This window comes from Macaca fascicularis, chromosome 15 (assembly GCF_037993035.2).
Source record: "Macaca fascicularis isolate 582-1 chromosome 15, T2T-MFA8v1.1".
Lineage (NCBI taxonomy): Eukaryota > Metazoa > Chordata > Mammalia > Primates > Cercopithecidae > Macaca > Macaca fascicularis.
Window position 1 is genome coordinate 1,502,408 of NC_088389.1, and position 13,156 is coordinate 1,515,563.

Below are 13,156 nucleotides of genomic sequence, written 5' to 3' on the forward strand. Positions count from 1 at the left end.
TTCAGTATTACATTTTATTTCCTCTACTAGTTTTTTTTTCCTGAAAAGCTGTATTTGTTTTATTTTCTTGGTACTTTCTCCGGGGATTACAATATTCGTCTTTATTGGTCTTCTTAAATTAATATTGTACCACCTCCCACAATAAAATACCTTCACAACAGTGGGATTCCACTTTCACACTGCCCTCCTTTGGGTACTTACTATCCTGTACTTCACAGCAGGTCTTCAATAGTATCGTTTCACTCAGCATTGTTTTGTTATAACATTGATGAGGTTAAAAGTAAACAAACAAACAAAAACCATTCCCAGCCGGGCCACTGTCTGTGGAGTTGGCAGCTCCTCCCCGTGTCTGTGTGGGTTTCCTCTGGCCCAGGCTGCTTCCGGCCAGGTGACCTGAGTTGCCAGGACAGGCTCTGTCCACTCGCAACCCTGACCTGGAATAACTGGATAAACATGTATCTTGTGTGTATTAATCTTCCTTAAACGTCTGTACAGCTCACATGCATTTCAGTGTTTAATGTTCGAAACACCTTGGTCTTGATTTAGAAGCTTGCTAATGTTTCTGTGACCAGGAACACGGCAGAAGAACTTTGCTCTTGTTTAGATCATCTGTGGTAAATTGGTGTCAACGCTTGAAGAAGTCGCATGCTCTAAGGACCTGTCAACAGTGTTGGGTGAAGACTTGCTGTGCTTCCAAACGTGTATAAACTCCACCGTATGACATTATTGGAGTTTAAATGACCTCTCACATTTAGGAAATTTAAATAAGAAAAATGTCTTCATATCCACCATCCAGGGTTCCTCATTCATTCCCAAAGGGCTAAGTTTTCCTCCTGGAAGCTTCAGGATTCCAAGCAAGCTTATCTGCCTTTTGCTGTTTTTACCCGAACATGTTTGATTTCACCACCAATCTCTGAAGGACACTTTTACTGGAGGTAGGATTCTGGGGTCACATTTTTTTGGCTTTGCTTCTTTCAGCACAATAAAAACTGCCTCCATGGTTTCAGATGAGAAGTCAGTGATATTTCATGACGTTGTCTGTCTAGATGTCACGTGCTGTTTTTCTCTAGCTCTTTTTTTTTCCTTAGAGATGGGGTTTCACTCTGGCACCCACGCTAGAGTGCAGTGGCGCTAATACAGCTCACTGTAGCCTCAAACTCCTGGGCTCAAGCGATGCTCCTGCCTCAGCCTCCCAAGGCGCTATGACTACAGGCACATGCCACTACGCCCAGCTCATTTTTCATTTCTTATCGAGATGGGGTCTCACTATGTTGTCCAGGCTGATCTCAAACTCCTCACCTCAAGCCATCCTTCTGCCTCAGCCTCCCAAAGCACTAGCATTACAGAAGCAAGCCACTGAACCTGCCCAATTGTTTACCTATTTTGATCTAGCAATTCTACAGCCAGAAATCTGTCCTAAAGAAGCCAAATGTGCAAATATTTAACTACAAAAATGTTTCCCGAAGCACTGTTTATAATAAAAATTGAAAATAAGATAAATATTAAATATTCAAATTTGACTAATGATAAAATTGTATCATAAATTGATACAGTCATTTAGGTAATGTTTCACAGAATAATATTTAGTAACAGAAAATAGTGAAAGTTTAATGTGATATGAGGCAGGAGTTGAATTACTATGAGGAGTGTGATCACTTTTTTGGTGGAAAAAATGTGTATTAGTATGAAAGACTAAGAATTTAAATGTGGTTATGATAATATATAACAAAATTTGCCATTTTAAACATTTTGTGCAGTTTTGTGGCATTAAATGCATTCACAATTACCACTATTCCCAAAGCTTCTTCATTACCCCAAAACAAAGCTCTACAATCATGACGCAAAACACCATCCCCCAGCCCCAGGGAATCTCCAGTCTACTTTCTGTCTCTATGAATCTCGCTGCTCTAGATGGCTTCTATCTATCGGTCACGTCGTACAGGATTTGTCCTTGGGTCTGGCTTCTTTCCTGCAGCAGAATGTCCTCAAGGTCCATCTGTGCTGTTCATATGTCAGAATTCCACTGATTCTATGACTGAGTAACATCCCGTCGTGTGGATGGACCAAACGCGCTGACGCAGGCATCTGCCGAGACATCTGGGTTGTTTCTGTCCTTCGGCTACTGTGAACAATGCGGCAGGAACCATGTTGTATGAAGATCTGTCTGTGGTCCTGGTCTTCATGTCAGGGCCACGCTCTCAGGAGTGGAGTTGCTGCAGACCAGAGGGTCGTCCTATGCTTAGCAACCTGAGGAACCACGACTGGCTTCCACAATGGCTGCAGCGTTTACATCCCCACCAGCAATGCGTGGGAGTCCCGACACTGCCACATCCTCTGTGGTGCGTCTCACCATAGCTCTGAGTTGGCTTCCCTGGTGGCTGGTGACGCTGGACACCTTTTCATGTGGGAACTGGCCCTTGGGGGCCTTCCTCAGAAAGACGGCTATTCAAGCCCTTTCTTTGCCCATTTCTGAACTGGTTGTTTAATTTTCTGTTGTTGAGATGTACAATCTCTTTATATATTCTGCATTAAAATTTCTTATCAGAGAATTTGCAAATACATTTCCTCATTCTGTAGGTGGTATTTTCACTCCGTTGGTAGTAATCTTTGATGTACAAAAGTTTATTTTTCTCCATTTTAAAATCTTTTATTATCTTTACAAACCCTTGTGTTGGGGGCTGACTTTCAACAGATCACAGTGAGGGAGCTGCTCTGCCACATGTGAAACCCCAACCCAGACGCAGGTCACCTACGGGCGGTTTAGTGCCAGGTTCCCTGCGAACGTGCGCTGCGTGACGGGCGAGGGGGTGGCTGCCTTTCCGGCTGCACATCATTTCCCAGGGCCAAACGTTTTTAATTTTAATCACGTTTGTCTATTTCTTTGATTATGCTTTTGTATAGTATCCAAGAAACCGTCGTCAAATCCAATGTCATAAAGCTTTCCCCTCATGTCTTTTTCCAAGAGTGTTCTGGTTTTAGCTCTTAAGTGTGGGTCTTTCATCCATATCCATTTTCCATTTTCTTTTTTGAACAGAGTTTCAATCTTGTCACCCAGGTTGGAGTGCAGTGGCGTGATCTCGGCTCAATGCAACCTCCGCCTCCGGATTCAATTGATTCTCCTACGTCAGCCTCCTAGGTAGCTGGGATTATAGGCGCCCGTCACCACACCCGACTAATTTTTGTATTTTTAGTAGACGGGGTTTCACAGTGTTGGACAGACTGGTCTTGAGTTCCTGACCTCAGGTGATCCACCTGCCTCGGCCTCCCAACGTGCTGAGATTACAGGCGTGAGCCACCACGCCCAGCTGCATTTTCCATTAATTTCTGAAGAGAGTGTTAGGTGAGGATCCAACCTCACGCTTCGGGATGTGGACATCCAGCTGTCTCAGCACCATCTGTTGAAAAGGCAATCTTTTCCTCATTGAATGGTCTTTGTAACTTTGCCAAAAATCAGTGACCATATATGCAATGGTTTATTTCTGGGCTTTTTATTTTATTCCATTGGTCTCTATTTCTGCCTTTATGCCAGTCCCACACTGTTTTCACTACTGTGGCCGTATATAGTAAGTTTTGAAATCAGCAAGTGTGAGTTCTCCAACTTTTTCAAAATTGTTTGGCTTCTCTGGGTCTCTTGAGACTCTGTATAAACTTTAGAGTTTTTTTGTATCTGTAAAAAAAAAAGCTGTTAGCGCCGGGCACGGTGGCTCACACTCATAATCCCACCACCATGGGAGGCCGAGGCGGGCGGATCACTCAATGTCAGGAGTTTGAGACTAGCCAGGCCAACATGGTGAAGCCCTGTCTCTACTAAAAATACCAAAAATTAGCCAGGCATGGTGGCGCGCGCCTGTAATCCCAGCTACTAGGGAGGCTGAGGCAGGAGAATTGCTTGAACCTGGGAAGTGGAGGATGCAGTGGGCCGAGATCGCACCACTGTACTCCAACCTGGGTGACAGAGCAAGACTGTCTCAAAAAAACAAAAATGCTGTTAGGATTTTAGTAAGGACTCCACGGACACTACAGCCATTTTAACCACATTCAGTCTTCTCATTTGTGAACATGGGATGTCTTTCTATTTATTCAGGTCTTCTTTAATTTCTTTCAGCAATGTTTGTTAGTTTTCAACTAACAATTATGAGTCTTTTGTCTTCTTGGTTAAACTTACTCCTAAGTATTTTATTCTTTTTGATATTACTGTAAATGAAACTGTCTTCTTAATTTCTTTTTTGAATACTTCATTTGAAGGATATAGAAATGCAACTGATTTTTCTGTGTTAATTTTTTATCCTGTTTTGCTGAATTGGTTTTGTTAGCTAACAATATTTTTGTGGCCGGGCGCGGTGGCTCAAGCCTGTAATCCCAGCACTTTGGGAGGCCGAGACGGGCGGATCACGAGGTCAGGAGATCGAGACCATCCTGGCTAACACGGTGAAACCCCGTCTCTACTAAAAATACAAGAAAATTAGCCGGGCGAGGTGGTGGGCGCCTGTAGTCCCAGCTACTCGGGAGGCTGAGGCAGGAGAATGGCGTGAACCCAGGGGAGCGGAGCTTGCAGTGAGCCGAGATCGCGCCACTGCACTCCAGCCTGGGGCACAGAGCAAGACTCCATCTCAAAAAAAAAAAAAAAAAAAAATTTTTGTATATTCTTTAGGGCTTTCTACATATAAGAACATGTCATCTGTGAACAGAGGCCATTTTACTTCTTCCTTTGCAACGTGAACGCCTTTGATTTCTTTTTCTTGCCTAATTGCTCTGGGCTGAAGACACAGTGAGACGACGTACTGTAAGGCGAACACCTTCCGCACGGCAAACCCCTCATTAGCTCCCCTGTCTGTTATCAGGTTCTATAGAGCATGAGCGCTCACTAGTGGTTTTTAATAATAAACCGGGTAACCAAAGTGAGATGAAGGAACTATTTCTGGACAACTGGGTCAGTGTGTGAAGGCCTCAAGTCCTGGAGATGTCAGTAAGGATGTCCCTTGCTCAGCTTTCTGAGAAACATCTACACACACACTAGGAGGGTGATTCTGACAGATGAACATACCTTGGGATCCACCAGGGCCCCGGCCTTGATGAGGTACTTCACTGCTTCCAGATGGTTGTTTTCGGCTGCTTCCATCAACGGGGTCCTCTGGTCTTCTGAGCAGGTGTCGATATTAGCGCCCGCCTAGTGAAACAACAGTTCAGGTGTATGGGAGGGCTGTGACGGTAGCCACCGCCTGGGGACAAGTGACTGACAAGCTTCTACACTCAAAACAAGAGAGCTGTACTGTTTCAGTGACCAACAATGTCTGAGTTTTCTAAACATGTATTCAAAGACATAATTATTCTATTAGTATCAAACCTTTAAGCAGAATATTTCTGCTAGATTTCATTCCACTTCTAAGGTAATTTGATAGAACATGTTGATAGCACAGGAGTGTGACAACACCTTTAGAAATGAGGAGGATGGTGACAACCTTCTGAAGCAGACAAAGAAAGGGAGGGAGGGGCCCCTGAGCAGAGAGGAGGCAGGAGGGAGGTGCCGGTTCACCCCGCCAGGACACACAGCACCCTCTCCCTGATTTAGTCCTCGCCAAAATAAATGGAAAATCCTGATTTCCAGTAGCATGCATTCCAGAACAGTTTCCATTTTTCCAAATAAACAGAGAAACTGGAAAGACCAATGAACTGGCAGGTATACACAGGTAAATTTTTCTGGGTGTGAAACTTAAGAAGCCCCCAGCTTTAAAATTGGTTGTGTGCTAAAAGCAAATCAGCTGCTGGGCCGTTGAAACCTCTTCTCCATGAGGAAAACCTTCTTAGATGACAAAACCTAGTATTTCATTTACAAAATAAACATTTATTATGAAAAAAGGTTGAAAATAGTATTGTTTTTACTATTAGTAATTAAAAACCAAAAGTAACACAATTAAATAAGGAATGTTTAAACAGCCCTAGAATGGTCTATATGGAAAATGAGGCTAATTCGTAAAGGCTAACAGGGGCAGAGGCCAGGCGCCGCGGCTCACGCCTGTCATCCCAGCACTTCGGGAGGCCAAAGGCAGGCAGAGAAGCCGGGCTCGGCGGCTCACGCTTGTAATCCCCGCACTTTGGGAGGCCAAGGCAGGTGGATCACCTGAGGTCAGGCGTTTGAGAGCAGCCTGGCCAACACGGTGAAACCCCGTCTCTACTAAAGATACAAAAATTAGCTGGGCGCGGTGGCGGGCGCCTGTAGTCCCAGCTACCTGACAGGCTGAGGCAGGAGAGTTGCTTGAACCCGGGAGGCAGAGGTTGCAGTGAGCCGAGATCAAACGACCGCGCTCCAGCCTGAGCAACAAGAGTGAATTCTGTTTAAAAAAAACACACAAAACAGAGGGGCAGTGAGAGGCTCAGGGGACTCTGACTGGAACGGGCTGGGCATCACCGAAGAGAACACGGGGTCCATAGAGCAAGGGTCAGAGGTCAAAGGGCTGCGGCCTAGAGGCGCAGCGGGGGCAGTGATGCAAGGCTGACCTCAAACACCAAAGCTCAAAGCCAAGGTCCGGCTGCCAGACCTGAAGGCAAAGTAGCGCCAGAAGTCTACAGCAGCTAATTTTTAACAAGCAGTAAGCTTGAAAAAACACAAAACAAGGTAGAGAGCGAGACCCGTGCTGTGCAGAGGAGCTGTGGCTCTGCCTCCCTCAGCACACAGAGGCTGCTCCTCCAGCTCCCAAAAATCCTGGAGAAAGAAGAAAGGGTGCGCCCTCAAGGGAGAGGCCGGCATCGAAAGCCCCTGCACCAGCACCAGGCCGGCAGCGCGGGTGGCAGCGCAGACAGACCCGAGTCTGCAAGGGCAGGAGGGGCTGACGGCTTCGGGCGGAGCATAGGGGAGGATGGGGGTCCTTTCCCAGGAAGGAGGGCTTGGCTACGGCGGCCCATAGGATACGGGGGCCTGCCAGCTCCCCAGCGCTGAGCCTTCACAGACCCGCACCGCACCCAGGACCCGGGTAAGCAGAAGGAAATGACCCCGCCCATGAAAACACCGGACACTGAGACAAAGCCCAAGAAAGCTCTAAGAGTGGAGAGAAGCAGCGGAGAAAAGGAAGAGTCAAAGCAAGACCCGCGCGGGGGCCAACGGTGTCCAGACGGACCTGCCAGTGCCAAGAAACAGGTCCCGCCCCATATCCAGCTCCATCCTGGACCCCACGCAGATGCGGAGCAGGACCCGCCTCCCACGCGCTCCCCAAACCCTCACTGCAAGCGGAGCGGCTGGCACTGACCAAGTCCCACACAGTCTGAGGCCCCAAGGCCGAAACGGCCGCTCACCCTCCGCGAGGCTCTGACGGACGGCGCCCTTCCCAGGCTCGCGCGCACGCCCTGCCAACGGCTACCCATCGTGGTCCGCCTCCCAGGCATTGGGCCCGCAGCAACTCCCGCCTGCAGCCCAGAAGGCACAGTGGCTCTCCCAGTCCCCGAGGGGAGGAGAGACACCTGCAGTGCGGCAATCCCCTACACCTGCAACCTCCCTACACCCGCAACCTCCCTACACCCGCAACCTCCCTACACCCGCAACCTCCCTACACCTGCAACCTCCCTACACCTGCATGAGCCTCATCCCAGCTGAGGCACTGGCAGAAGCGGGTGCAGGTGGAGCCTTCGCCAATGCCCTGGGCCTCCCTGCGTGGTGCATGGCTGGCTCTACCAGTCGCTCAGTCATCTGCCACCACCCAGCAATTGCTTCAGCATCCAGTCCCTGCTAGGGGAGTCTGGGAAGGGGCATCCCGGCCAGGGCTGGTGCCACAGAGCAGGCCAGCTTCTGCAGGCAGGTGTGGGGTTCAGTGGGGAGAAGGCAGTGCCCACCCCACCCCCGCCCTTCTCTGAGAGGCCTCTGTGGCCCCTCTGCCCGCTTCCTGGCCCCACGAGAGTGGAGGGGGAGACTCTGCTGGCGGGAGCCATTGGGCCCTCGACCCTCTCCCCAGAGCCTAGGGCCTGGCCTCTCCACCTACTGCAGGGCACCTCAGTTCCTGGGGGGCTGTCCAGCGGGGACACAGGGCCTCCCTCTGTGGGCAGCTGTCCACCTCCTACTTGCCTATCTACACTCCCAATGTGGTAATGACCTTGGCACCTCCACCCACCTCCTATCCCCAATGGCCACCGTCAACCAGCCCTGGCTACTGGGGGGTGGCCCCTGAAAGCCGAGGGCCCCCAGTGCTGCTCTGGGATCTAGACGCCCTCTTCCAGGGGGTGCCACCCAACGAAAGCATCTATGATGTTTGGGTCAGCCACCCTCGGGACCTGGCGGCCCCTGGCCCAGGCTGGCTGCTCTCCTGTGAGGCTCCTAGGACAGGGGCCGCTCCTCCCTCTCGCTCCCACCCCCAGTTTGTTGACAGGGAGCCAAAGCCAGGCGGGTGTCTGCGACCCCAGCAGCCTCGAAACACCAGGCAGCAGCCTTGCTGGGAGTCCACAGTGTTTACTGGACTACCCCACGTGTGGTGTGGCCATGGCCCAGCTGGCACGAGCCTGGTCCTGGTGAGTCATGCCTCTGTTTCCCCTACACTCAGAGGCAAGGCTGTGGGGGGCAGGGCTGAGCCTGGAATAGCTCTTTCCAGTCCCCTCTTCTCAGCCCACCACCCATCTATCCATCACCAGCTGTCACCGAATGGTAGATGCAGCCTGGGAAGGAGATAGCACCTTTTCAGGAAAAGGGGTTAGGAATCAAGACTGGACCCTACATGGTCTTGGTAGGGGCGTGGGGGAGATAACAGTAAAGGAGTTTACAACATTTTTTTTTTTAATGAGAGATGACGGAAAAGCAAACATGAAAACATGAGTGTCTGTGGTGACTTCGGACGGGAGCATGTGGCACCTCGCTCAGCACTCTTCAGAAACCGCAGACACAGCGTGAAACCCGACAGCACGAGGGACCGGGACACCAATGAAACCCGACAGCACGAGGGACCAGGACACCAATAAAACCCGACAGCACGAGGGACCGGGACACCAATGAAACCCGACAGCATGAGGGACCGGGACACCAATGAAACCCGACAGCACGAGGGACCGGGACACCAAAGGCAGCAGATGAGAGGGCAGCAGCCCCCGGAGCCGCAGCAGATGGAGGCACAGCTCCGGCCTCCACAGGTTCGAAAACACAGATCAAGTCAGTGGGGAAAAGGCCCCGGGGCGCTTGAGGCAGCTCGGACACCTAGGAGGCTCCGTGACTGACCCTCAGAGCCCCTCCCCAGTCTGGGAGCCAGAACACTGATGCCCCCAGCGCCGGCAAAAGGCTGGGGTGGACTCCAGGTCGGCTGCCAGGGAAGCGCTTTCTGCACGATGCATTTCTCTGTCTGCGCTCAAGGCAGCGGCCCCTGGCGACACAGCTACTGAGCCCTCCAAGCACAGCTCATGTGACTGAGGGTGTGTCTTCACTTTTTTTTTTTTTTTTTGAGAGACAGAGTCTTGCTCTGTCGCCCAGGCTGGAGTGCAGTGGCGCGATCTGAGCTCACTGCAAGCTGCACCTCCCGGGTTTACGCCGTTCTCCTGCCTCAGCCTCCCTAGTAGCTGGGACTACAGGCACCCGCCACTGTGCCCAGCTAATTTTTTGTATCTTTACTAGAGACGAGGTTTCACCGTGTTAGCTAGGATGGTCTTGATCTCCTGACCTCGTGATCCGCCCGCCTCAGCCTCCCAAAGTATAGGGATTACAGGCGTGAGCCACCGCCCCCGGCCGCGTCTTCACTTTTAACACACAGCCACACATGGCCGAGTGCCTGTGCTGCAGTGGGGGCAGGGAGCCCTGAGGAGACTCAAGCCAAGTGGGACCTCTGGTTCTAGGGGACCTTTTGAAGGGATGGGTGAGCATGAACCCCTCTGGTTCCGGGGGACCCTCTCGCAGGGTGAACACAAACCCCTCTCCTGTGCTGCTGCAGGAGACCTGGCTCAAAGACATGACTGAGACCAGAGCCCAGGAGAGATGATGCCAAGCGGCCAAGACTGGAGCCTGAGGGAGAGGACGCCACGCGGCCAAGACGGAGCCTGAGGGAGAGGACGCCACAGGCCCTCACTGGTGTGGCCAGAGCCTGCCCAAAGAGTGGGTGTGAGATGTGAGACACCCCTGCAAATGCTGAACCCCTGGGAAACAGCACCCTTGGATTCAGGGCAAACTAGAGATAAAGCCAATCGCTCTCTTCCTGGAGAATCTCAGGAAAACCACTTAGATTCTAAGGGGAAGAAAAAATAGAAATCCCTCTAAGACCAGCAACAGTAAGTTGTGCAGGGCGGGCCATCAAATTAAACATCAGGCTAGGAATTTAATCTGAAGTGGTTCCAGGCTGGTCAGACCCCGGGCACTGGATGAACGGCAGCACCAAGGGACATAACGATTCGATTTCCTCCCAATACATCATTTTATTTCACAGCATTAAACTCACATGAAACTATAAAACAGAATGAAGAGCTCTGTGCTCCTCACGCAGCCTCCCCAAAGGTGAGTTTCAGGCAAGCACAGAGCGCGGGCAGTCAGCAGGGAGCCCCGGCAGGGCTAGGCCACTCCGCCCCACGGCCATGTCCTGTTTCTACACTCCCCTGTTTTCCTGACTGATGGAAGCAGATACAAAGGAACTCACGCTAGACAACTCAGCATAAAGGTTAAACGCAAACAAACAGAACCCTACTGTGCGGGGCGGTGAGACCAAAACAGCTGCTGTTCTGGGGGAGGGCACTCAGGTGTCCACCAGGTGTCCAGGCAGCCAGCAACACTGCGTCTCACGGGGGCAGGGACATCAGAGCCATAGGAGAATGATTTGTTAGCCATATGTTTACATTTTAAGGACTTTTCTGTATGCATGATGCAACCATATATATATTTTTAATTTTTTGCTTTTTTTTTTTTTTTTTTTTGAGACGGAGTCTCGCTCTGTCGCCCAGGCTGGAGTGCAGTGGCGCGATGTCGGCTCCCTGCAACCTCCGCCTCCGGGTTAGATCATTCTCCTGCCTCAGCCTCCCGAGTAGCTGGGATTACAGGCACCCGCCACCTCGCCCGGCTAGTTTTTTTGTATTTTTTAGTAGAGACGGGATTTCACCGTGTCAGCCAGGATGGTCTCGATCTACTGACCTCGTGATCCGCCCGTCTCGGCCTCCCAAAGTGCTGGGATTACAGGCGTGAGCCACCGCGCCCGGCCATATTTTTAATTTTTTAATGTTTAAAAAAGAAAGCCAAAGAGAACACCAGTGTCTTTCAAAGGAGTGGCAAGCTAATTTCTCAAGAGGAAGAATGCAAGTCGGAAGACAGTGGCATCATTCCTTACATGACCTGAGGAAAACCACCAGCAACCTGGAATTCCAGGCACAGGAGGAATGTCTTCAAGAAGCCTCCACAGCCAGCGGTGGGCATGGAGAACAGGCTCAGCACAGCCCACCCTCAGGGGCCCGGCACGCCCCACCCTCAGGGGCCCGGCACGCCCCACCCTCACGGGCCCAGCACGGCCCACCCTCAGGGGCCCGGCACGCCCCACCCTCACGGGCCAACACGGCCCACATTCATGGCCTCGCCCAGCTCCTGGGGCCATCGGGGCAGCGCTCATGTAGCCCTTGTTCCCGTGGGCCCGTTCCCCCACGTGGCTCTGCACACTTGTCCCCATCCAGGTCCATCCGCAACAGAAGAGAATCACGCCACACCCCTCACAAGGCCTCCCAGGAGAGGAGCAGGCCTCCCAGCCGAATGCCTGGCCCTCCACCGGCATCTGCTCTCGAGCCCCATACCACCAGCTCCTGCCTCTTCCAGACCACGCTCTCTTCCTCTTCCTCAGAGCCCCAACTATGAATGTCCTGGCATCACTCCTGCCCTGAACAGCCCACCCCTCGCTCCAGCTCTGCCTGTGTCCAGAAGACCACCCCCCACTCCCTGCCCCCGGCTGCCCCAGACCTCACCCCCCCCATAAGCCTGTTCCCACCAGGTCAGCCACTTCCCTCATGGTCTCACCATGAACCACAGCCCACGTGACTCGTCTCGAGGCCACCCCAGTGCCTCTGAATCCTTTCCTGCTTCTCCCTGACATGCCCAGCAGCCTCCGCAGCTCCTCCTGCATGGAGCTGGCCCCAGTGCCTACCTCGGCTCAGCCCTTCTCACGGAACACTTTCAGCCTCCAGGAGCCCCCCACCAAGCCCTGGCTTACTGGACCCCAGTTCACCTCAGCTGCTCCCTCCCTCACCCCCTGCCGAGGCTTGGCTCCCCCATCTCCATCTCATTCAGTCCTGACCTTGGTAGGTCAAGTCTGCACGTGAGCCTGAGAGGAATCACTGGGGCAAAAAGTGGAAAGTTTGTAACTTCCAGACTAAAAGAGAGAAGAGAAATGGCACAATCAAAGTAAAAATCAATTCAAAAGACGGCAAGAAGAACGACCAAAAAGTACTGGCTTCAAAAGGCTGGCACTCTGGTCTGAATGCGATTTATTTATTGAGGTTGGGGGCCCCATTGAGGTGGGGAGGCCAGGCCTTTAAGAGGCGATGAGGCTGCGAAGATGGAACCACGCCTTTCTGAAAGGCAGGGTCAGCCCCCAGGAATGGACCTGCTCCCGTGTGGGCGGCCTGGTCCGCAGCAAGGCTGTGCTGGAGCATCTCCCTCTTGGCGGGTTCCTGGCTGTGTTCAGGCACAGCTCAAGGGCCTCACCAGAAGTCACCAGAGGCAGCCCCTCGACCTTGGGCTTCCCAGCCTGCAGAACTGTGAGAAATAAATTTATTTTCTTTATAAATGACTCGGTCTCAAGTATTCTGTTACAGCAAGAGAAAATGGACTGAGACAGCTAGAAATTAAAACTACAATATAAGACATTACGTATAAAGGACTAAAAGTTCCTATTAAAATACCAAGATGGTTAGACTAAATTTATAAAAATCAAGTTCTATGTTTAAAACACATATATCCAAAAACGAGGGAAAAAGGTCAGAAAAAAAGGAGGGAAAAATCATTCCAGATAAATAGTAACAAAACACCATCAGTTACGACTCCGGAAACGGGGGACAGACTGAGGCAGCTGCACAGCGGGTGGGTGTGAGCACAGCAGACGGCGCGCCCCGTCACTCTCTCCTTCCTGGCCCTAAGAAAGGCAGAGACAGGTGCGGTCTGAGGGGACAGGTCCATCCCAGACAGTGGGGCCCGGGGGCCCCAACAAAACAGCCAGGCCCGCAGATCACCCTG

At 51.6% G+C, this 13,156-nt stretch overlaps 1 protein-coding gene and 1 pseudogene across 17 annotated transcripts in view; one reads left to right on the forward strand and one right to left on the reverse strand.

Annotated features, from left to right (window-relative positions):
* The window catches only part of EHMT1 (euchromatic histone lysine methyltransferase 1), a 236,247-nt gene that overhangs the window by 41,649 nt on the left and 181,442 nt on the right, over positions 1-13,156 (reverse strand). For 16 of the 17 annotated variants that reach the window (XR_012424023.1, XR_012424022.1, XM_074015811.1 and 13 more), the window contains one exon: positions 5,045-5,167. Coding sequence is in view for 15 of the 17 variants with exons in the window: in XM_074015811.1 (XP_073871912.1) it covers positions 5,045-5,167 (123 nt within the window). In the remaining 2 variants the exon portion in view is untranslated. Of the gene's footprint in view, positions 1-5,044; positions 5,168-7,287; positions 11,891-13,156 lie in introns of those variants that run through there. The other variant, XM_074015817.1, reaches the window with a different exon arrangement.
* On the forward strand, positions 7,566-9,938 carry LOC102127162 (forkhead box protein H1-like; annotated as a pseudogene).